The sequence below is a fragment of the Aspergillus multicolor genome, assembly GCF_047715735.1.
Source record: "Aspergillus multicolor strain CBS 133.54 unplaced genomic scaffold BDW74scaffold_11, whole genome shotgun sequence".
Classification (NCBI taxonomy): Eukaryota; Fungi; Ascomycota; class Eurotiomycetes; order Eurotiales; family Aspergillaceae; genus Aspergillus; species Aspergillus multicolor.
In genome coordinates, this window is record NW_027395962.1 from 42,967 (window position 1) to 67,619 (window position 24,653).

Genomic DNA, 24,653 nt, shown 5'->3' on the forward strand with positions numbered 1-24,653 from the left:
CTGGACCGCGAAATATTCCATTAGGATCTACCACCGTCGACCAGTCCTCCAGAAAGTCATTTATGCAAACTAGAGGAAAGACCCGTCCGGCCCATGCTCGTTGAACATCTTCATCGCAGATTATAGGATCAAGAGCGTCGAGAAAGTCAATTGAGAATTCCATTGCTGAAGTTGTATTCTTGTGAGATTCAGCGTAATGCTCGAGGTCTCGATGTATCGCACGGTTCTTCGCATGCCGAAAGCTGCAAGTGTCCGATGTGTTGAAAATGATACGCAGCAAGGTGCTGATGGATGAAACTTGGTGTTGAGCAAAGAGAACAGCCAGATTCAGCCTTTGGGCATGCATGGTCCGATTGCGAGTTTCAATTACTTGGCTTACTGCTTGCGCTGTTGCAGTGAGCGGGGCTTGTACGATCTGGGTCACCATTCGACAACATGGTAAAGAACTACTGTAGGTATACAACCTGATTGCATAACGAAAGAGGCAGGAGCGCCACCCCTCAAGCTCAAGATTCTCGGTATGGAGGCTACTCGCCAGGACTTGAGAAGGAGCTCCTACCCAGAGTTGCCTCGCCTTCCAAAGTCGGAACGTTTCTGTTCTTTTCTAGAAGATCTTTGCTCACCAGTCAGCATGCTGGAGTAGTGAGGGGCTGTACGACATACCTAGCTACCCAAGGCAGCCTTGTAATCAGCCTCATGCCTTCATCGGATTACTTAGGTAGCCGACGAAGAAGAAGAACGGTAGGCCGCCAGCTGAGAAGAGCGAATTTCATATTAAAGACACTCCAAGGCTTGTTCAGATAGCCAGCTAACCCATCGGCAATTAGTAGCCGTCCAATATGCCAGTGCAGCTCTCAGGCACAGATGGTCTGCTTGCTCCTTCACTCTCGGAAGTCGCGGGCCTCCTAGGGGTGGACGGTCAGGAAGTCATGCCAGGAAGTGGAACGGACAAGGACGAGCAGCCTCCACCTACCGACGGCTCCGAATGTCAACTCCAGACAGTCTATGAAGGCCCACCCAGATGTGATTGTTGCATTAACTGGGTAGAGAATTACCCTGACAATCTGCACACTGTGATTGAGCAACACCCTCAAACCAAACGCAAGGCACTTATAGTCCGCATGGGCAAAAACCACGAAGCGGGCAAGCCGTTGACTCTACACTCAATTGTGATCCAGAGCCAGTCTCTAAAGGCCACGTCGTGTGAAGTATTCGAGGGATACACCGGGATCACGCTATCGCTGAAGAATGTTGTATTCCATGCGCCCTTCCGACCCTTTTACTACCGGTGGGGCTGGCTGAGCGATGTTCTCGAACAGCAAAAGACCGAAAACCGGACAGCAGCCCAATATACACAGCTACTTTCCAATGTTCTCGAGGAGGCACTTGGAGATAAGAAAGTGGAAATTGAAGACCTATTGAATCACCGGATAATCACCTACACCTTGCTGTGGGCGCTCTTTGAGCCTGGAACCTATGCTACCAACCACATCTCTGATCAAGAGCGATTCTACATAATCGATAACTGTGAGTATGAAGACAATAATATCACACTCACTGCTCGCTTTATCGATTGGGACGGCGAGAAATTCGGATTCGATACTGCGTACCTTTAAATTCCCAGATACTCCGGAACCAAAGCTATCACCGACCTTGAGGTGTTCCCGGTTTCATTTCATCCCTCGAGAGAAAAGGCTGAAGCTGACTTAGCCGATCGTGGTCGGCGATTTCGGGACTTGTGTAGCTTCCGTTACACAGCATACTCTGGGTTGATTCGCTACTATTCGGGATGGTATATGAAGGAGAAGAACGTGAGTACATAAATATACCATACTATAGGCATGCCGCCAACCTACCTTCGTACTCTAGATTGATGACCGCATCGTCATTGACGCTGCCTCCTACTTCAATGCCAATCCTGAAGATCGGCTTGATTTGACGCCATTGAGCTCGAACAAGAGGCTACCAAAAATCAATGTCGACGACAAGCAGCGCATAGGACACAAGAAGAAGATGAGCAAGGAGGACTACTTGGATGACCTCTCGTCTGAGACCAGTTCAGTAGACAGTACTGGGGCTTCATACGAATCCGAAAATGCCTCTAGTGATGAAGATAATACAGGTATGTTCATTCCAGGTGCCAGTAAGCATTAATGACCCTGTTTTTTCAGACAACAAAAAGCTAAGCGATGAACACCTTCTCCTCTGCACACCATGCGTCCGGGGCTTTGCACTGAAACACAAAATATGGGCCAAGTTCGACATCAATCTAATTAAAGACATCCACTGGAATGACGGTGCTTTTCCCGAGTTAATGCTGCCGTCCGGATATAAAGACCTGGTCCTCTCTTTTGTTGAGGGACAAGCCGCAAACAAAACTGCCTTTGACGATGTTATCAAGGGAAAAGGTCTCGGAGTTATCATGCTGTTTGCAGGTAGTCCGGGGACTGGCAAGACACTCACGGCTGAGGCAATCGCTGATAATATTCAACGGCCACTCTATATTCTGAGTGCTGGGGAGCTGGGTAACAATCCAAGAGGGCTTGAGAAAGAGCTCAAGGGAGCTCTAGAGCTGACTGAGAAATGGGACGCAATACTTCTCTTCGACGAGTGCGATGTCTTCCTGCAAGAGCGTTCCAGCAGCAACCTCGACCATAACCAAATCGTTGGGATCTTTCTTCGGCTGTTGGAATACTATCGCGGTACCATGATCATGACCACCAACCGCGCCGACGCCATCGATAAAGCCTTTCAAAGCCGAATTCATCTAACACTACACTACCCAGAGCTCTTCGCGCCCGCCAAGCATGAAATATGGAGGCGATCTATCGCCCGATCACAAGCGGAAGCCGTACTCACGGATGAAATGTATGACCGACTGACTCAATTACGCTTGAACGGTCGACAGATCAAGAACATTGTCAAAACCGCGACTCTTCTTTCTTTCCAGCAGAAGCAGAAACTCGGCATCGAACAGATCCGCACCGTCTTGGTTGGCTCAGGGGAGGTCGATGCTGATACTACATTTCTCTTCCCAATTGGCGGAAGGTGTAGGAGGCACTGGCTTGTGGTGGTAGTAGGAGTCGTAATCACCGCAGTGCTGTTGGGCGTCTGTAGTGGCAGAGTCCCTAATGGTACCCTACTCTCGGAACTCGGTTGGGGCATTTGAACGGGCCCGCTGGTTCTCCTTGGAAACATCATAGTGGCAGTCATCAAGCCCGGCAGTTGGAAAAACTGAACTTGAACTGTACCATCTGGGTCGAGCGCTGTGGCCGCGAGGCAGCGGCATACCTCGCTGGCATACAGCGCTCTGGGGGGCACTTCCTTTTGGGTTAATTCTTTTCGAGATTGTTGCATGTCGATCAGTGTGCTACTACAAGAATGAAGTTTACCGTAACATGGGGCACTCTCTTTGATATTTGCTGGACGTATTGGCGCTGTGCTCTAGTACCAGGCTCTAAAAATGAAGTTTTTTTTTTTTTTTTTTTTTTTTTTTTTGCAAACAGCTGGATGACTGAACAGTGCCCTTCCAGGATCCAGCCTAAGCAATGACTGACCTTGAGCAAGCGTGAGCCATCATCGTACGCGTTGCAACTGGACTAGCTTGGCTTTGATCCTCGTCAACATAGGTAGGGGTCAACGGATACTGAAATCATGAGGACAACTTTGAGTGACTAGCTATCAGCGAAGCGGCACTTGGATGTTGAACCGCCGGCAACAACCCCAATCTTTGTGGTCATGCGCCAAAAGTCCTTGAACTCAACAAGGTGTCTCCGAGGTGGTTGGTTGGCCCCTTGAATTCGGCGCCAAAGTCTAGTACCTTATCTCGGTAAAACAGGTCAGCGCTTCGAGCTTGCGCATCCCAAAAACGCAATCTCAAGGATCACGACGGTCTGCATATTGTTCTGGTCGGCGCCAATTGAACTAAATATAGGTGAGTCGATGATTGACGCCCCCGTTACTAAAGTCTCTATTTCTGTCTGGCTCCTTTGCGAGTTGGGATGGGTAGCCCGGCGCCACCGTAACTCGAATGACGTTCATGTCTAGGGAAATTGTGGTAGGTATTCATCCAAATGGTGCCTTTCAGATAACGGGAATTGGGCACAGCGAAAGAAGCAATACCAAGCACGGCCATTGCAAAAAAAGGTGCAATTCTTCAGAATTGATCATGTCAGAGTAGCGTTGTTAGAATATCCTAGGTAAATGGTATCAACGCACTCCTGGCCGAGTCATGAGCGGGCGCTTCGAGCTCCCAGTATTTGAAAGATTAGCAATAATGTTGACGAGGCGCCAAATATGAAGCCAAATATAGTACGCGCTCATCAACTTGTTAGAATAGAAGAAGAAAAGATCCGTTGATTGTCTTCACCCGCGATCAATCCCCGCATGTACAGAGTTCCTGACGTTTGAACTCGACGCATTGTCGAATCAAAGGAGCTTCAGGATGCAACACATGAACCCTAGCTCAATTGCCCCGAGCTCCCGCATGCTTCGGGTCAACCAGTTATATCGGCCATCTTTTATAAGCGTCTGACCTGGTCCCTGCTTCAGCGGCTCGAGATTCGAGGACTTTTCGCGCCGGTGCGATGACTGGGCAGCGAAGCTGCAGGACAGATTAGCACAGCGGTTCTTCAGACATTTGAATCGAAAACAGTGGGGTTGTGGGCTGTTTACCTTCAATCCGTAGATCGTTTTTCTAAATCTCTCCCAGGGTCTGCCTGTACGGAGTATGCACGGAGGAGTCGGCGGCTACTAGACAGCACGGCATTGGAGGACTCTCAGCCAACAGACGGACACCAGGCAAGCGCGCGCCATAGCCTGACGAAAGCGGTGCGTCGTTGAAGCGCGGAGGCGGCGGTGCGAGATTAGGTGTCCATGGAAACGGGATGGGGTCAAGAGCTGAACAGGCGGGGATTTGCTAGAGCAGACCCCTGCTGGATTGCCTCCAGGTGCCGCGCGCGATTAAGTCTGCAGAAAGGGTTGGCTAGGTAAGAGGCGTGTTTCAGAAAAAGACCCTGGCGGCTGAGAAGGGGAGAAAGACATATAAGGAGAGTTTTTTCGTCAACGGTGATGATGGTCATACCTTTTCTTCATTGTGTTGATTCATCTAAAGTTCTCAGTGACGTTCTCGTTGGGCTGATCCCGAATCTTCTGTCATTTTGTCGTGATAAGCGCCGAGTCGATCTCCTTGCTTCTCAACCAACATCGCGATCAAGGCCGCCCGGCTGAATAATAAAGGACGCCCATCAAGGCCGAGTCCCTGTTTCTCTGATCTCACCGTCTCTAGCTGGCTAGGACGCTCCGCTGTAAGCTGAATTGCCTGTCGTGTTTCTATTTTCGAGTCTTAGCGGCTAACCTTATCCGGCTAGCTCTCGCTCTTTGTATTGATACCGTCTTAGACGTCCTGTATCCGTCATTTACGCCGCTTGAGCCAGACCAGCACAGCACCTTCGACCTTATACAACCTTTCGTCCTCTTCATCCACCCAGGGCTATTACTATCTTTAGCACTCTCCTCATTACTTTAACTCTCGAGTCCCACCTATCTCACTATACCACTTCAACTTCAATCTCCTATCAACTTCGAGCTACCTCACTTACTACCTGACTCCACCAACTGTCAACTACATCCTCACTTCCAACTATAAAGACTACAACACAACTTTTCTATCATACAACATCATATTCGCCATGGCTCCGAGACCGGAACTTCATCCTCTCAAAACCCCAAAGCACATCACCTTCCCCTCAGAGCTGCAAGAATACCTCCGGCCCTCAAACCCCGAGCCAACCTGCACCGACGGCAATGGCAAAGGCCCTTCAGTGCCTCCTCCTCTCGCCTACACAGAGTTCCTCAAGGCTCTGAGTCCTGCGTTTGGCAGCCCTCAATCCGCAACAACCGGCTACTCGAGCTCAGGCTCCAGCTACCTCAACAAGCAGCTCCCTTCGCCGCAGTCAATACCCTCGACAGCCTCCTCAACTACCACCTTCCCTAGCGAGGCCGGACGAACGACAAGTACTCACACATATACGCACACTCGGACCCACTCAGGGCCACCTACGCCTCTGAATGCGCCTCGATCAGCTGTGGAGTCGAGCTACCGTCGTGTCCGCATGTCCCCGTCTTACATTTACTCTCCTGTTGCCGTGGACTCGCCGAAGAGCGCTCACCCAGTTCGATCTCCCTACGCACCTGTGGAAAGACGAGTGCGCTACGTTGAATCTCCATCTGACCCCGCAGGGCGAGTCATTACAATCCAACATGTTGTCACGCATACCGTCACTCTCAAGCGCGTGCCATCGCTTGCGCCTCCCCCCAAGGGGAAGAAGAGACGGATGGCGCAGGGCAAGCAGTGATGAGCCTGATTTCCTTAATTCTACTGTCTCTATGCACTGTATAGTTGTTTCTTTTGTTTATTGCGTGTTTTGCATGAGCTAGACGGGGCTGAGCCTAGCCCCGGCGGCAAGCGAGGCCCCATGGATGCAAGGAACGGAGTTGGTTGCATTGCTTGCTTACTTCTTTGCATTTTGTTTGTGCAAAAGCGAGAGGTGTTTAGCGTTTCTCATGGACAGGGATCTCCTTGGACTTGGTTTCTTCGTTCGGGTTGTTGGCCGGGCGTTGGAGGTGTTCCTTTGGTACCTATGCATAGTTCAGTGCCATACTAACATAATGAAATAAACGACTACTCTCAGTCTCTCTTCTCCAGTAGCTAGCCACGTTACTCCGTACTCGTAGACATGAGCGACTGCACAGATCCAGGAATCTACTCCCGCCCCTAATCCTTAGTAATCCTCCGCGTCTACGCCCTCTCTCAATCTCCGGTATACGACCTGGACCGCGATGGCTGGAGCCCGATAGACCCCGATACAGCCTCGCATCGCCACGCTACCTTCCCTAAAGCAATCCTTCATCCTTCTAATATCTTCCTTCTTTCTCCTCTACACTACACACCCCCGTTAGTCCAACCAAGTATCCTCCAGTCCGAGCCCCGTTGGCTCCCTACTCGCTTACAGCGTCCCAGAGGCTTGACAGGAAGGCCTCGACTCGATGCATCAGACGCACGGACAAGGACAACGTGGGCTTAGCGCTTAAAGGATCACGACGGCGCTTGTTTGGGCCTCTCGTGGAGCGTGGCTTTGTTGGGTCGGTGCTTATGATGGTGTCTATGGATAGCTTCGCCTTTGACGTCGTTCTTGGCACCTTGTGGCGACGAGGGGGATGATTACTGCATTTCCCTATTCTATCTACTGCTATGATACAGTGCCCGCGTAGAATTTACGGCCAGATGGCTAGAATTTGTGATTTTGTTGAGTAGTGGGAATGTGGTGCTGGTTCTCGTGAAAACATGGCCATCTGTTGAGCAGTGTAAGGTGAGGTTGGAGGTTAGGCAGGTAGTTAGCCGACCAAGCTTCTAATCTCACTCAATGGGCACAATAAAGAAGGAAGACCACTAAGGGAAAAAAAGTCAGGGGAGGGGAAGGGCCATGGATCCAGGTTGACTGACGTTTGGCAGAGTATAGAGCCCCATACATACCGTAAGCCCGTATTACATCCGTAATACACCAGCTCCTGAAAACAAGCGGAGTATATCAGTTGCACATCAACCCACGAAGACTGATGAACAACAAGACCTTCAAAACCACCAGCACCGCTCAATCTCCAAAGTCTATTCTTAGGACCATCCAAAGAAAATGATTGGCACATTTTCTCAAGTCGAGAAGAAGCTGCCGCTGAACAAGATGCCCGGGCCAATAGATCGTCTAGGTAACTGGATCCCGGGGCCGGGGGAAGATAAACAGAAGATAAATGACATATTTGCCCCGTGTGCTAGTGCAGTAGATCTATTTTAATCATCTCGATGCCCGGGAGGGCACTGCATTCGCACTATTGCGAGTCCTGATAGGAGGGATGCCTGTTGCGATGGACAGGCGGGCGGAGCTAGTGCTCTCTAAGGTTGCTGTTATCCATGGCTGGCAGGACAATGGCTAGCAGGACAATGGACAGGGGTGGCAGCGGTAGCTACGTCTTTAAGCATGCTCTAGCGCCTAAGGGGCGCACGGGCTAGCCTTGTGCGTTCCTGCGGAGGGGTCGTTACGACGGGCCTACCAAATAGGAAGAGCGTATTGGCTAGGGAGGAGATATAAAAAGAACAGCAGTTGATCATCGCGATTCAAATATAGAAACATCGTGGAAGTTTTGGAGTTGAGTAGCGCTGGCTGGAAAGAGAGACGATGGGCGTCTGCCGCTGATTGGTGCAGAGCGTGTTGTTTAAGCGCCGGGAGCAAGGGCCTGCGCTATTTTTGGCTCCCACGCTCCCTCTGTCCCCGGGCCCACTCCACCCGTCTGACTCTGACCAAACCACCCAGAAAAAGAGCGTTCATCATCTGATTGCAATTTGCCTTGACGTGATTTTACCAAATCAGTGCTGTTTCTACCGCGAAACTATTCATGCGAACTAGCTAATGCACTGTTATCACCGCTTGCTGTGATCGAAGCCCTGGCAGGCAACCAGTCATGTCTCAGCCCTAAGCGCTAACCTCAGGCCTGAAGACTCCATTTTTAGAACATTGTACCTGCAGACGGGGGTTAGTCCTAGATATGGCCATGACGTTGATGGTGTAAATGATTGGTGTTCTTGCCGCTGGGAGACTGAAACCCCGCTCACGAGGCCTCGAGGCCCCCTCCACTAGGGTCCTGTCTGAAAACTGTGGGAATCAAGAATGAGCGAGGGTGTTCAGCGGCAAGGTATACCGGATACTGCTTGTACTATCCTAATTCAAGGGTATTATGAAGTCACCACCTTGAGGCAGTTTGCATAAGGCACCCAGGTAAACTCATGTTTTTTGGCAGATATTTATATTTCTGGCAACCCCGTAAGTAGATATTTATACTTCGATCGCTCGTAGCCAGATTTTTGGGGATATTATGAGTGTTGAGTAAACCATCCATTATAGGACATCAAAAGCACCATCTAACACCAATCCCAAGGCCAATACTATTTGGGAGAACTGAACTATAACCAATGACGTATGAACAAGGGGGGTATTCTAGCATCAAGGGTATCAACTCATTTTGCATAATGCCAAGTCACATCTCAACATCGAATGAGGGGCTCTAACGGTTTAGAAATCTCCATGAATCGAGAGAGGATAGCATAAGCAGTAAAGCCAAGTCCCAAACTGGAGCATAGAATATAATAAAGTAACTCACATGGCACGAGAGAGACGGAAAAACACGAGCATTCGATAGAATGGCAAAAAGACAAAAACAGATATCATCAAAAACATAACCCATTCGTTTCATCAAAGTTTTAATATGGACAGGAGAAGAATAAAAGTAAGCCTGGGCGAGAGCTATACAGGTGCCGCTCAAGCTAAAAGAAGAGAAGAAAAGAAAATGGTAACGCAATAGAACATATCCGACTGAACTGGGACACAGAACGCACAATGGAAAAGGAGCGCATTAGGAGTGGGCTTTTGGAGGTACACTGCATGAAGTGACTAGCCGGTCCCCAAGATTCGAGGGCAATAGAAAGTGAGCGCCGGAGGCCTCAGATCACCACCGTTAATAATCAAAGGACAGAACATCAAAGGGTCCAGTAGAGATAACACAACGCCCAAGGTACGCCGAGATTGAAATTGTTCAACACTGGCGATTTCAGTCAGCTTTCAGGCAACGGAAAGGCTTTGGTAACGCGACGATCGTACCTAGTCGATATTGTAAAGTGACTATAGTAGTAAATAATGCCACTCCCGGGCCCTCATAACATCCCGCCAATGAAGTGGTTGTCTTTTCACTCGCGGCCCTGCAAGAGAAGGTGAGGGTAAAGTCATGTCGAACCCGAAAGTTGAAGATGCAGTGACAGGGTCGAGGAGATTCGGCCCAGGTTCACTGTAAACCTGCTCGCTTGTATCATCTGAGAGCTTCCACGTCTCCTCAAGAACAGTATACAAGCGTCCGAGGCTGCCAAAGTCACCGACGTCGCCTAAGGCGGCGATCCGCTGCTCAAGGATGATGCGGAAGTTGCTAGTTGGGGTGGAGAATGCCCCTGTAATCAACAATGGCCAGACGAGGGAGCGGTCAAAACCAAAGGGCCCGGCGGGTATGTACCGGAAGAGACCGGCTACCGTCTCAACGAGGTCGGTAATGTTCTGCTGCTCCGGGTGGAAGCCGGGGGCAAGACTATAGAGGTAGATACGAGCTGCGACACGAAAGATCGCAGTCATGTTGTTTGTGAGTTTATCTGCTTGGATAATCCCGGTAGAGGACATAGGGTGTTCCAGAGTTGAGATGGGGACAGCCTGTTCAGCGAGATCGAGCTGCCCTGTTAGCAAGGAGATCTGGTGGCAGATTAAATAGTCATCAATGCGGCCTTCTTCCTTCAGAGAGTCAAGACAGGCAATCTCTGAGATGAGGTACATAATTCGGTCCTCGCAGCCCATCAACTCGCGGAGCCCCGAAGAAATCCCATTCAAATTTTTGTGTAGGTATGCGTGCGCAAACCGCGGCGATTTGCCGAGCATTGTTGCACCAAGAATGTCAATCCAGGAGCTCAATGTTAAGCTGAAAGGAGGTACCGCATAAGAGTTCTGAGTTGCTTCAATTAGACCCAGTTTGGTGACAAGATTTGTGACAGCCGTGAAGTGCTCATTCCATCCTATATCTGGAAGGCAGTCCATCTCGGGAGATCCTACTGAGCAGTGAAAGAAGATCATTGCCAGGGTTGCATCGAGAATAGTGTCGTGGCCGTGATCTGCATATAAGGCTTTGTTCAATTCGGAGATTGCGGCATAACGGTGATTCATGATATCTCTTTTTACGCGCTCTCCACGTTGCTTCTTCACGGTCCGGAGGTGGATGGCTGAGACACTGAGGCAGCAGTGATAGTATGGTTTATTCGATTCAAGAGATCGCACGATCTCACGGGCCCGGGATGGGCCCTGCTTATGGAGGTCGAGAATTGGAAAAACAAGCCGTAGGACATTGTCGACGAAATGGCAAAGAAGAGAGCGCTCGCGGTCATTTGCGCTCATTTTGCCTTCCACATAGAAAGACAATGGCCGGTCTGGGAACTCCGAGGCTCCTAGAGACAGGTGATTCTGCGCACGCGGAAGCGGCTCGGTAAATCCTTGATACCATTCTTCGCTCCGTAATAATGGTGTCGATGTCACTGGTGTCGCTGTTACTGGTGTTGCCAGTGCTGCTGAGGCTGTTGAGAGCCCTGATACAGACGTTGGAGTAGGGATCAGTGGGGTTGCCATAGGGTTAAATAAGAAGGCAGTGGGATCCTCCAAGGAAGGCGCGCCCATAGTAAACGAGCCCTCCGCGATTCCAGTGTCGAAGCCATACATAGTAGGGAACATTGAAGCGGTTGTCGGTGTAGGTAAGTAGGATGTAGAAGGATCGTATACCGCAGACGCTGTTTGCTCGATGTGGGGCGTTTGAGGTTTGCTGACAGGCAACTCGCGAGCTCTTGCAGATGGAACAGCATGTTTTATGTATTCTAGAAAAGTTAGACTCGTCTGCAAGATTCAGGTCTAAACTTACCTTGAAGGGCGACTTCCTTCTGCAATACTTTGGTCTCCCTGACCTTTTGCTTGATTCTATCCTTTTGCAGAGTTCGCGCCTGCGTACTGATCCACCAACTTGGCTTCTGATACTCACAGCTAACACCTAAACTGCTGCAGGCCTCGCAATGCGGATGGGTCTCGTCACATTTCTTCCTCCGCAAGCGGCAAGTATAGCAACCTGCAGAAAAGCATGGTTAGCTTGCATGCTCCTTGATTGGTTACACTGCAAACTCGTCGCACCGGCAGCACTAACCGCTACGCGAACGCTTGTATGACTTCGTGATCATGTTCGTAGAATCCTGGATAACCGACTTTCGGTCCCTAGTAGTCGGCCCTCGGTCTCCCGTCGTTCGAGCTTGCCGTCCAGACCCGGCTTGCGTGCTTGGTCCAGGGAGGGCTGACATGTTGTAGCCTTTGATATTTTCGAGGGTCGCGATACCGGACTGTTATATGCAACAAGCGAGGTGAAGAGGTATGCAATGCAAGCTGTCATAAGCTCTTCCAATGTTCATTGGCAAGATGATAGTCTCATCGAGAAGAACCAAGCCTATAGAGAAGGTCGAAGGGGCCGACTTTCAAAGTGATAATCGACGAACCTGTGGAACATGATGCTCTTATTATCTCTGGAGATGAAGACCTCTAAGTCCAAAAAAGGTAATGCGCCATGCTCTGATGCTTCTATTTTTTCCACCATGCGGCGGTTGAGGCTTGAGCTAGCGAGGTGCTTGAAGATGCATCTCGAAGCGCGGAGCGGAGGAGTAGATCTGAAGAAAACAACGAATAACGCGTCGACAAAGAAGCTAATTTTGGATTCTGGCCGGCGGTTATCTGGGGATGATCAGGGCTCGCAGCTAAGATGGGAACCGGAGGGCTGCTGGGGTGCCTTGTCATTTTGCCTGTCAGCGTCATCGCTCTTTGGCTAGTTGGCGCCGCATCTCAGGCCACGCCCGACCTGCAGGACGCGGCGGCTCGTATGTGCCCTCATGAATTCCGGGGTAATTCCGTCAATCTCCCACATGAAGACTTTTGTATGGACGTGTTCGCTCTCATTCAAATTCATCTTTACTATTAACAAGTTCTCCATGTCTTTCTCCCGCTCCAAGTCGACCGATTTTCGAACATCTTCGTCGTTATCGTGATCAACCGATGACCGTTACCGGTAGGAGGGGGGTCAGAGTGTAGAGCAGCTAAAAAAGAGGTCAGTCTCATTGGCCGATTTCTGTTTCAAGATGGGATTCTTCCTGCCTACCGAACTCCTCAGCGCCAGATGAAACGCTCGTCAGGAGGTTAATTGTGAAAGAGCAGAGGAAGGTGCATGCCAAGCTTCAGTCCTCAATGCTCAATTGGCGCCGGGGTCAGCCCTCAGCGGTTCCAGCAGACTCCAGATTGGCTGGCCAAGTCGATGTTGACGCTTTGCAATGGGACCTCCAATCAGCAATTGCCAGTAAATCATGGCCCGTGCCGCACCGCAATCCACGGGCGCCATTCAATCTGATTTGCCAGTAGCTGTTCGTCTTGAATTCTCCAATTATCAAGCTGCTGTAAACGCCCTTAACTTGTCCTTGTGAACTTAATGCAGCTTAATTCTGCTAGTCTGGGCTGCAATCTGGCTAATTGAGCCGGAATCCTGCAGCACTGCGGCAAGCTATTAATAGCTAATTACCCGATTCCAGTCCGATTATACATTAATTTTACGCGCCCTTAGACATAATTAGCAATAGTTCTGCATGAGACACTCCTGAGACTGACCTAGAGACCTGTAAGAGCTGTTTGAGCTAGGTTTCATTTGAACCGCTGACGGACATCTTGCCGCCTGGGCTGCTTCAGAACCAGATCTCTGACACTCTTGCCGCCGTTGGTACTTGCAAACGTTTTCATTCGTAAGTTATTCATGGTGGTAGACACGAATTCCTGGGAGTTGGTTCTGTCGGGGTCGTGCAGGGATGTCGAGTCCCAGGAACAGGGACATTGCAATGGTTGACTCCACAGTTCATGTGTGCGTGGCACTTTTGTGGAATACATCAGTAACTGCGCACCTGATCGTATATGGCCCAGCCATTTAAGAATACTTGGAACTTGAGAAATTGACATCGCGGATCGCCGACTCCTCGAGTAGATACAATAATGAACCAAGACTCTGTGCCCTGGAATAATGCAATCGTACCAGTACGGGTACGAACAACTTCGGCCGACTTGTTGGCAGCCCAACAAGAGAGACAATGTGCTACCTAGAAACGGGGTACATACTCTCAAACCATGTGACTTGTGCAACTCATATTTTCATGAGCTGGATTCTGAGTTAAGATAGAGGTCACTATAACTGCCTGAGTCACATAGAATTCGGCCTAACTATACTAAAATCAGAGTATCTACATATGGTAAGCTGCGCGTTCTTGATTACAAGGCAAGTTGTCACTAATATCCTACGTTTGTGGTATAGGAACCATAGAGTTTCGTGATACAGAGTCTAGAGCATCATTGTGAAACAGATGTGCCCTGTTAATGTATACTCCTTCGCCTCATTGGAGAGGCAGAAACACCTCACGATTACCAAGAGGAAAGGCAACCGCTACCCAGGCCTGCTGCAGTAGCTCGGCCCTAGGATGCCGGTTGAGTTCGATGCCTCATGCCGGGCTATCGGGTCAACGTTACACGGTACACGTCTGCATCGTGGCATCGAGGCGGTGTCCTCGGGGCCATTTGACTAGGATACAGAGCGAAATGGCAGATTATGGTTTCCCTGGTGATTTGCGAGGTCAATGCTAAACGAAGTGGACAATACACACCCCGTACCGAGGAAATCTGGACCAGCCCCTTGATAACGGATAGCTCGCCTAGCGATCAACTTCTGGGATTGTGGCTCGAGATTGCTTGGCTGGCGCGGTAAGAACTCTGCTGGGCACTTTAAGAAATTTGTGCGACGCGCGGGGAACTATAATATGAAACTGAGCGGCCGGCGGCATTGCCAGCGAATACCTTGCTTTTGCACAGGGCGGACGGCAGGTTAGGCTGATCTTCTCGGCAGGATGTCACTGGACCGAAAGCCTAACGTTGGCATTTGTTGAGGATTCCGAATGGTGCTAAATTGTTGCAATGTACTTTGGAACTTTGGGCTTCGAACACAACTTGCGTCAAGGTAAGGAACCGGGTAGGAAGATAGACCATACCACGCGAAATGTGATTGACCAAAACTGAAGAACGGTCTCGTGCTGGGAAGGATGACAGGAGGCGGGAAATCATTGGTATTTGAGGACGGGACTGGGAGCCCAAGAGTAACCTGGGTGACAAGTTGAGAGGGGTATCTCAACGAGTCCCCATCACATCTCATCGCAGAGCAGCAATCACATTTCTATGTATACCTACAGGGATGCATCCTTACCGCTTTGCCAAGACCACTAAATCAGATGTTATTAGCCTTCAAAAAGTGTACATTTTTGGTTGAATTAGCCAGCATTCGAGGTGATCAAATGGCACAAGCCGCCTTAGCGCCGCCCCCGAGCGACCAACGAGTGGCGGTTAACCAGCCTCCAGGCGTGATCACTGCAGTAGCGTTTCTCCTCCAGCCTCTCACACCCCATGCTTCCCCTCCTTCAAGTCCCATCGCTGCCACGGGAAAATTCCAAGGTTCTGCAGCCATCGTCCACCCTAACCACCGAGGGTTTATCATTGGTGCTCTCTAGCCGCTGGGGAATCCTGTCATGCAGGAGTGCAGCCAATCAGTCACTAGCAACTCGATGCCAACACAACAGGTCGAAGAACTATTCGCCGTTGCCCGTCACCCCCTCTCAGAATGCATCTCCAGGTTCGCTTCATCACATCCCATCAAGGACGTTTTTCGGGAGGGATCCTGGCGGTTTGACACGATGGGGTATTGCGCCGGCGCTTTAGGCCGTGGCATATTCCTTTTTTCTCCTAGGGCGAGGAAGCCTTTACCGACTGGGATATACTTAACGCTGTGTCATCCCACGATCTGCCTTCGTGTCTCCTCGCTCTCGCTACCTAACTGAAACTGTCCGCTTTTTGCCGACGGCCATATTTCGTCGACTCCCATACCACAACCCCATCTCGTCGACTCCGCTTAAGCAGTTGAATAGCATTGTTGCTTTTCCACTTGTAGGAGCTTTTGGCTCCATTCGCCGCAACAATGGTACTGGCCTCCGATGGTTATGCTGACCCTGCTGTAATCACCCCCACTGACTATTGCTAGGCTTCAACTCGAGGATTCCAGCCATCGTTCGATTATATCAAGGCCCGGGACAAACTCTTTCTCGATTCCCGATTTAGGGCAAGGTTCTCGGAAGCTACCGAAATCTACGACACGGACTATGATACCGACTCGCTGGACGCAACATCCGATGGATCTCCCTACAGGAGTGGTGACTCGGTTCGTATACTTCTGTCGCTCATTGTGATTTGGACCTAACTTGAGAGTCCTGCAGCTCGTGGCAGAGAGTGTTACCACGCTATCGTCTCTATCTGTGGACGAGATCAAAACCCCCGATTCCACTGGCCTAACCGGATTCCATTTCCAAGTCGACGAGAGTCCAATAAAAGGTCCCCAGGGTCCTCACCTCTTCCGAACTTCAGAAGAATCTCTCACGAGGCCTCAATTGACGCCTGACTGGACCGAACAAGTTCCCGACAGCGCGATAGCCACACATTTCTATACTGGCTTCAAGACCGAGCCTTACCAGACCGGCCAATATCAGTATGAAGTGCGGAAGGATACTCCAGTGCCTGACAACATCGCCCCAACGCCTCCGCCGCCTTCACGTCCATCAACTCGTACCTCAACCTGGCCTTCGACCCGCGCCTCGACTCGTGCTTCGACCCGTGCTTCGACTCGTGCTTCGACCCGTGCTTCGACGCGCCCCTCGAACTATTCTGAGTCGCGTCCCCAGTCCCGTCCCGAATCTCAAGTTGATATTGCCCACTGGTCGCCGAATCAAGTTGTAGGCTGGATGCAAGGATTAGGCTTTGAGGAATCCGTAACGGAGAAGTTCTTGATCAACGACATCACAGGTTCGATACTGCTTGAACTTCAAGTTGAGGACCTTAAAGAATTAGAGATCGCCTCGTTCGGAAAGCGACATCAGCTCATGGCCTGCATCAAAAAGCTGCGGGAATGTCATTACTCGAGTGCCACACCTTCTTGTGATTCGCGATATTCCACCCCAGACCCTTCGTTCCGGCAAACCACTCAAACTCCTCAAACCACTGCGGCCGAGGTGAACACCGGAAGCATTAGCCAATATATGCAGGCCGATGCACTGAGGTCTCGTACTGAATCGCTATCTTCGGGTCACAGCCAACTCGAGCAACACAGTCCTCAACAGCGTGGTCGTCAAGGCACCGAGATTGTTCCTCAAGACTCAGTGTCCATTGTTGCAATTGAGCAACTGCTCCCCAAGCTCCACGTCTGCTCTAAAGGGGAGAATTGTCGCAAATGGAGGAAGCAGCAAACCCGAGTTGCCCACCTCCTGAAAGATCTCCAACTTGAAGGTCTCGGTGGCTCCGTTCTAGTTACGGGAGACCCTGGAAACGCGGCCACTGCGGCGTCCCTGACAAAGAGCCCAAACATTGGCCAAAAGCCGTCTATGATTGATGTCAACCTGGCCAAGTCAGGTCTTCGGTCGCCGAGGCTAGATGAAAAGACACCAAAATCGGATGTGACTCCTTCCCTCGTTGCGTCGTCTGATATCATGGGCGCAAATCACAAGGCCGATATTCACCTGTCCCAAGCAAGCCTCGATGGCTTGAAGGCGCGTGATCCGCAGGAGAATGTGCGCAACTTCCTCAACTTTCAGCGTCTCAGTGCTCTCAAGCCAGTTACAGACCCCTGCACGCCACCTGGAGATGAGCTTTCGATGGAAGACTCCCCCATTTCCCCGAAGGGAAACCCAACGCTTGCGGACAATCTGCGCCACCTTCCAAAGCTACAGATACCAGCTCTTAGTTCTCCAAGTGATGCTACGATGTCGACTTATTCGGCATTGCGTACCATCACACCGTCCGTAGTCAACAAATCACGGCATTACCCCGCCATGAACGGAGAGATGACGGCGAACCACAACTCTTTCATGTCACCTTCGGACTACTACCGCCAGAGCTCGGATTACGATGAGCAAGACCCCGAGGACCCTTTGACTGCTATTCCCTTTGGCCCGGTCGAGCGAAGCTGTTCCCAATCCGTGCCACCAGACATGCGTTTTAGAGGGCCCTTGGGACAAAAACAGGCAGACCATGCTGCTATGGCGACCACCAAAGCCGAGAGCCACCGTCGACTACACTCGGTCGTACAAGGTCAGGGCTTCAAGCCCATGGTGCCCGTCGTGGAACGCCCACCCCTGCCCCCGATCGATACTCTCGAAGATCTCGAGAAGACTCCTCGGGTGCCACGCTACAGGACCAACCCCTTTAGCCCTGGCTCAGGACACTCAGACGACGTTATCCACAGCGGCTGGATGAAGAAGCGAAAGACTACCAAGCTTATTCGTCACGAATGGGAGGACCACCACTTTGCCCTCCGTGGTACTCACCTGTGCATGTACCCCGATGAAGAGGCCGCCCACCATAATTCCAAGGCATTGGAACGCATCGACGTTGATGACTATGCGGTGGCATGCTCCTCCCTTCAGTCGAGCTCAAAGTTGACTGCCGCATTCAAAAAGACCGTCCTGAAGCGCGTAAATGACAATCAGCGAGACACTGCATTTGCCTTCTCATTGATTCCTGCCGCCAAAGATGGTAACGTTGACCGGAAACCATTTTTGGGGAGCGGGCCGAAATCCCACCACTTCGCCGTGAAGACTCAAGACGAGCGCATTGACTGGATGAGAGAGCTAATGCTCGCTAAAGCTCTCCGTCGTGGTCGCGAGAGTGGCGACCTAGTCAACCTCAACGGCGAACCCTTCTAGTTTGCTTTAAGAGGCTTGCATACATTACGATTCCCAGTTATTAGCATTGATACCCATTCATTCCCTTGCTATCTTCACTTCTCACCGTTCATTTGCTATCTGTTTTACTCCTTTGATTTGTACCCCCGCGTTCTATGATTATTGTGATTGGCAGACATAACGACTTTACGACACTTTCTTTTCTATCGTTGGATCGCTACTGGTTCTTCGCTCTTGTCTGCTGTTTTTAGCCATTCTCATGGGATTGTGGTTTTCCATTTGTCTATCGGCAAGAAATAGCTAGATTGGATTGCTTGTTGAGCGAACAGATGGCTCGCGCCTGGTTGTTCGTACTAATACCCTCTGCGGGCTTGAGCTGGAACTCATGGGCGGATTAGGGACTGTACCGAAGAAGAAACGCATGTATGTACATTGTGAAGACTTGTAAAGAAAGACGCATGTTGCTAGGATTTACCTTCTTTCTATCTACCATAAGCACAAAAAAAAAGTAGCTGGTCAAGGAACCAGCGCCAGCCATTCCACGTCGACGTTGAAGAGTGCCTTACCCTGTTCCTGTCCCTGATTCTTGACGCCCTGGGCTGTGATTGATCGCCCCAGTAATTGGGCCGCGTCAACCAGGTGGCTGGTCTGGCGCTAGATGCCTCAACGAGAGTGGCCTGGTATCCTCGCCGTAGTCGCTGATCACACCGTCTTTGTCGTCCATTAATACCAGGAACCAATCGACAGCTTGATCCGAGCCTGGAATTGTTGGTTTTAGGTACCAATAGCATGGAGATGAGCTTGTCAATCGTAACGCCCAAACGGCGCGCCGTGCTAGATCCGAGGGGTGATTGCGAGGAGTTTCTGCTCGTGTCCAGTTACCCCAATCATGCTCATATTTAACGAATATGCAGAGCAAATAAGACCAAGAAGGAGGCAGCAGGTCTCTGAGGAACCAGCAGGTCATTGTTCGGCTGAGGGTTTGCATAGAATTGTAAAGTTAAAAGTGTGTTTCATGTGTGTGACCAACTGCTGCGAATCGGCGACAGAGAGGGGTAGTTTCCTCGAACTAGCATCTTCCCACTGATTATCCCCGCACCCCCTGTCATGCTCTGATCATGTCATCCTAGTTGAGTCCCCACGCCTAGCGGCTTCTTGTCTCTGGGAAGTTTCCGGGGAAGTTCATTCTCTCTTCCTTTTCTTTTCCGTGCGCAGTCCACAACCTCCTCCATCACCTTCAACCCCCGCCATCCCTACCCGTCCTAGCGGCCTGGAGTCCGAGTCCCCTCCTCACTCGGAGTTTCTCTCTCATGATTTATATCTGCGCCGACGAACTCCTACACCGAGACAGAGCATGGCGGACGCCAAAACCGTGCGGAGCCAGCTCTCGCACGCCGCCACCTCCGCACGTGTCGTCGTGCGCTGTCTCAACAATGGCCGCGATCTCCAGGAATCGTTGCAGCGGGCTATAATGCTTTTGGTCGACACGATAGACTCGCTTCATCGGTTGAAGGAACAAATATGCTGCGGCGAGGACGAGGATGAGGAGGATGATTGGCCCATACAGCCCGCTCGGCTTGCGGCGTTGAGCGAAATACTGGATTGTTTTGCGGCGACCATGACGTCCATGGAGCTTTACTTCCAGCCTGGTGGGGTGGGGACGTCGTTCTATCGGAAGCACCTGCTCGATAGGACGTTTCTAGGAAGGTTGGAGAGGTACAAGGTTATGCTTCTGCTTGCCATGCAGAAAGGGTCGAGGTTCGTCTTTTTTCTCCCTCGGATTGGTCTCGTCGTCTGGAAACTTGCTGATGGCATGCCACAGTGACCGGTCATTTCTAGATTCAGAGATTAGAACAGACCTTAGATTGTTGCGGGAGGTTGAATCAGGTGGGTTTAACCTTGACCTATCTAGTCTGTCCTACTCGAGCCCCCAATGACTAACTATGGATCCATTGATAGGTCCGCCGGTTGATGTTCAGTTCGAAGAACGGGTCCTGGGGAACGCAAGCCAACTTGCTTCACAACAGTTTATGAGTCTCGCAGACCTGTGTAACCGTCGACTGCAAGGGACTGGACAATGGATCTTTAATGATGAGGAGTATAAACGGTGGCTTTTGGGTTCCATTAAGACGTTATACTGCGTTGGACCTGGTGAGTCTACCGAGTTAGGTAGAAGGAAACATGCTAATGGGTCGGCGGTATGCAGCCGGGGTGGGCAAAACTTTCTTAACGTGAGTGGTGGTAACTAACAAGACATTTTTTGCAAAAGAGATACTAATGCATGACAGAGCATCTATTATAGACTCTTTACAACGAACATTTACATCTCCAGACGTCGCAACGGTGTTTATATTCTGCCAAGATGAGAGTCAAAAAGAACAAACAACACTGGACTTATTACAGAATATTCTAGCCCAACTCGTTTACCGCAGACGAGGGCTTTCTCATGCATCATCGTCTCTGTACCAGATCGAGTCAACAACAAACAGCAGAGCCTCGCCGAAGGTATACCAGAACGCCATCCGCGCAGAGGTAGATCGATTCTCGAAGGTCTTCCTCGTTATTGACGGATTGGATATGCTCTCTGATAAAGAGCGCTTTCTATCTCGTCTCCAGAAGCTCCCGGACCAAGTACAGCTTTTGGTGACGCTACGAGAGGCTACGGAGGTCGGAGATGTCTCATACATCACCGTGCTTGCTCCCCCAAGCGATCTGCAATCGTATGCAATTGCTCGAGTCGAGCAGGATTCTGGCCTGAGTGGAATGCTCACGCAGAATTCGAGCCCCCATATATATGAAAATGTTGTTCGCACCGTGGTGGAAAGAAGTCATGGAGTGTAAGCTATTGTTCCTTCTTTTTCTGAATTTCGAAGACTAACCAGGGTAGATTTTTGCTTGCTCAGATTCACCTTGACCTCCTAACCCGCTACGCCCGCGAGTATCAAAATCAGAGAATCGTCTTTGAGAAAGCCCTGTTACATCTCCCCCACACTCTGACCGAAGCATATGGAGAAGCAATGAAACAGGTAGTCAGCAATAGCGCAAAGGCCACGTCCTATGTGTATTGGACCCTGTATTCTCTCCGTCCTTTGTCCGTAGCGGAGTTAAAATGTGCCACCAAGACCGACAGCTCAGAGGCAGATAACGAGTCCATTTCCATGAGCTTCGAGCATTCCCTGCAGACTCAAAGTGCAGGCATATTGACTGTCGACGCCGTGAGCGGTACCGTCTGTTTTATCCACAGAACGGCGAAGGAGTACCTGTCTGGTGCGCCGGCTAGAGTCTTCTTCCCGACGGCTCAGAAAGATATTGCTGAGGCTTGTTTAACAGCCATTTCACCGGACGAAGTTGTTGACGACTGTTACTATAACGGCGGCACGAGCTCCCGTAGCTCGGGTAGTGGGTTTCTCAGCTACGCGGCTGCGTATTGGGGTTTCCATGCGCGGGAGGTTGACGAGGATGAGCAAACTATCCAGGTTCTAATCAAGACATTTTTGACCAAGCTGCTATGGAGACGGCCGCCATTGCAGGTTCTCACTAATGAGCCCAGAATTCCATCTGAACTTGGGTTGGGAAAATATCCTCAAGACTGGACCGCCCTCCACTTTTTGGCGTATTTTGGCATCGTGAGCAGAGTGAGGCGCCTGCTTACCCAGGGGGTACAGCTCGATGCCGATGATAACTCTTTCCGAATTACGCCACTCCACTGTGCAGCTAGCCGTGGTAATATGGAGATAGCAGAGTTTCTCCTCGAAAATGGTGCGGATGGTAATTCTGTTGCGCGCGACGGCAGCACGGCACTACACTTGGCTACACAATACGGGCATAAAAATATTATGAAGCTTCTTCTCCAGCAACCCGTCAACCCCCAGATCATGAACGAAGAAGGTTTGACTGCTCTCCAGTTAGCCGTGAAAACAGAATGGGATGAAGCGACCGTCCCTGTGCTGGTTAAGAACAAAGTGGACATGAACACTCGCAACCTCCACACGGGAGATACAGCATTGCATCTAGCTATAAGGTTCCGACGACCACGTATCGTCCTGCATCTTCTCGAAAGGGGTGCCTCTATCGACATGACAAATGAAGAAGGATTGACACCGCTCCAGCTTGCAGTCAAGGTGGATAACTGCGAAGCTATATCAGTCCTGCTACAGCGCCGTGCGAATATCGAGGCACGATCGCTTTCGGGTTTCACAGCGATTCAAATCGCAGCGTATGAGAAGCATTGGGTTGCATTTGACTTGCTTATACTAGGCGGTGCCGACATCAATGCATGGAATAAAGACGGCGAATCTCTCCTCCACGAACAAGCACGTCATGCGGCATCCCCATCTATAGCCTCCAAGCTCCTATCTCAAGGTGCGGACATAGAAGGTTTTACGGCGAAGGGCTTTAATCCGCTACATTGCGCTGCCGCAGCCGCTAATAAGACCATGTTTGCGTTCCTGCTTGACGAGGGCGCTAAGCCGGATGTTCTTACCTCGAGCGCGGAGTCGGTACTACATCTTACACCTCCAATCTCAGAAGATGGTTTGGCGATCCTAAGACTCGCGGCATCGGACTTCAGCCTTGACGTGAACGCCCTATCTGTCAAAGGGTGGACGCCTCTTCATCTGGCCGTATACGTTGGCTCTGGGGCACCAGACCAAGCATTCCCCACTATATCAGAGTACATCAAGCTCCTAGTAGCGAACAATGCAGATGTCAATGCCCGCCTGGTCCACCCCCACCCACAGACTCGCTCCCCATCTCACTCGCAAAGCAACACCAACACTCCAACGCATCTGACCGCAATGACAAACGCCGAAACGCCCCTCCATCTCGCCATCATCTCGATCCTTCCACGCCCAGGTTTAATTACACTTCTTCTTTCTCTTGGCGCAGACATCAATGCGCCGACGGCAGAGGGCAAGACACCTTTGCATCTCGCCGCTGAGCGAGGCCGTGAGTCGATCTTTCGGCTTCTGTACGAGGCTGGCGCAGATATCAGTCTCGAGGCACCGGATAGTGCAAAGGCAGATGATGGTCTGGATGACAAAGGCGTCGGGAACACTGCATTTGAGATTGCGTTGCGGAATCCGTTTGGACGGGAGTGGTTTGGGAGTGATGGGAGACTGAAAAGAAGAAGCGGCGGTAGTGGACGTGGAAGTCGTGCTGGAAGTAACCGCGGGCAAAGGTTGAGTGTGCCTGAGAGTAGTGATGACAAGAGGGACAGTGTCGCAACAATGATAGAGGAAGAGGAATTTACTACGAACGGAGATATTGATGATTCCGGTGATGACGATATCGAAGACGACGTGGACGACGATTCAGAATCGGACTTTGGAGATGGTGTAAGCCATGGCGTACTCGGGTATGTGGAGAGAAGGGAAAACCAGAGCGTTGAAGGACGGAATGAGAAACATGCGCCTGTCTCTATCTCCATGGGGAGGAACGAGACACCGTATGTGGTTGTTTGATTATGACAATAGGGTTGGATATTTGTTGGTCCTGCGTTTGAGCGAGCATCCTTGCAAGCATGGCATCGCATTGGCATGACATTGTCATGGGCGGTCTTCTAGCTATGAGAAATGTTTAGATGGATGATGGTATGATATGATTGAGATACCCTGAAGATAAGACGTCAACATGCCGAAATAGTACTTGATAACCCGTGTCAAATAGGAAATAGATATACAGTTGAAAGACTTATCACGAGGGGCGTAGACGGGGACCCAGCACTCAATCCAGCTTCCTTCGGTGCAATATCCCCGTCGGCAATAGCTGCAGCGCAGTGGCCGGGACGCGGTCAAGAATCAATGAAAGGTTATTTGTCAGCTTATAGAGACTGTCCTACATCTGTAGTGGCGGAAAATGGGGACGGAGAGCTCGGAAACAACGGTGACTCGAGGACAAAGTTCCTGCGGTCGATGGATCGGAATGAAGGCCCGAGAGCGAAATCTATCTGACTAGGAGAGAAGGGTGGCGTCATGCCTTCTCACGACCTTCTCTTACATTCCTTCCAGCATCAATTTAAATCATCGGGGTTGTAGCGGAACTGAACCACGATGTCTGCCCTCGACATCCCAGAGCTTCTGGAGATGATTCTTCTCCAGGTCGATATACGCACCTTGCTCGTCTCCGCCCAGCGATTATCACGGACTTGGTCTACCCTCATCAAGATCTCTAGTCCTCTGCAAGAGAA

At 50.6% G+C, this 24,653-nt stretch overlaps 4 protein-coding genes across 4 annotated transcripts; 3 read left to right on the forward strand and 1 right to left on the reverse strand.

Moving 5' to 3' along the window:
- Nucleotides 1-839: 839 nt before the first annotated feature.
- Nucleotides 840-3,169, forward strand: BDW74DRAFT_177717 (ATP-binding protein; the record flags this gene model as incomplete). Its single annotated transcript, XM_073728967.1, has 4 exons — nucleotides 840-1,527; nucleotides 1,711-1,811; nucleotides 1,870-2,122; nucleotides 2,172-3,169. 4 exons carry the CDS (start codon nucleotides 840-842, stop codon nucleotides 3,167-3,169), a joined length of 2,040 nt encoding a protein of 679 aa, XP_073584070.1.
- A 2,331-nt stretch (nucleotides 3,170-5,500) lies between these two features.
- On the forward strand, nucleotides 5,501-6,680 carry BDW74DRAFT_152468 (uncharacterized protein). Its single transcript, XM_073724371.1, has one exon. The coding sequence runs from the start codon at nucleotides 5,691-5,693 to the stop codon at nucleotides 6,354-6,356; it is 666 nt and encodes a 221-aa protein (XP_073584071.1). The 5' UTR covers nucleotides 5,501-5,690; the 3' UTR covers nucleotides 6,357-6,680.
- A 2,359-nt stretch (nucleotides 6,681-9,039) lies between these two features.
- On the reverse strand, nucleotides 9,040-11,998 carry BDW74DRAFT_184948 (Zn(II)2Cys6 transcription factor). Its single transcript, XM_073730930.1, has 3 exons — nucleotides 11,824-11,998; nucleotides 11,548-11,748; nucleotides 9,040-11,470 (listed from the first exon to the last, which is right to left on the reverse strand). Exons 1-3 carry the CDS (start codon nucleotides 11,972-11,974, stop codon nucleotides 9,729-9,731), a joined length of 2,094 nt encoding a protein of 697 aa, XP_073584072.1. The 5' UTR covers nucleotides 11,975-11,998; the 3' UTR covers nucleotides 9,040-9,728.
- A 3,425-nt stretch (nucleotides 11,999-15,423) lies between these two features.
- BDW74DRAFT_15688 (SAM and PH domain-containing protein) lies at nucleotides 15,424-18,961 on the forward strand. The gene is made up of 3 exons (XM_073725055.1): nucleotides 15,424-15,717; nucleotides 15,778-15,954; nucleotides 16,010-18,961. The coding sequence occupies exons 1-3, from the start codon at nucleotides 15,715-15,717 to the stop codon at nucleotides 18,485-18,487; spliced, it is 2,658 nt and encodes an 885-aa protein (XP_073584073.1). The 5' UTR covers nucleotides 15,424-15,714; the 3' UTR covers nucleotides 18,488-18,961.
- The last annotated feature ends 5,692 nt before the right edge of the window (nucleotides 18,962-24,653 follow it).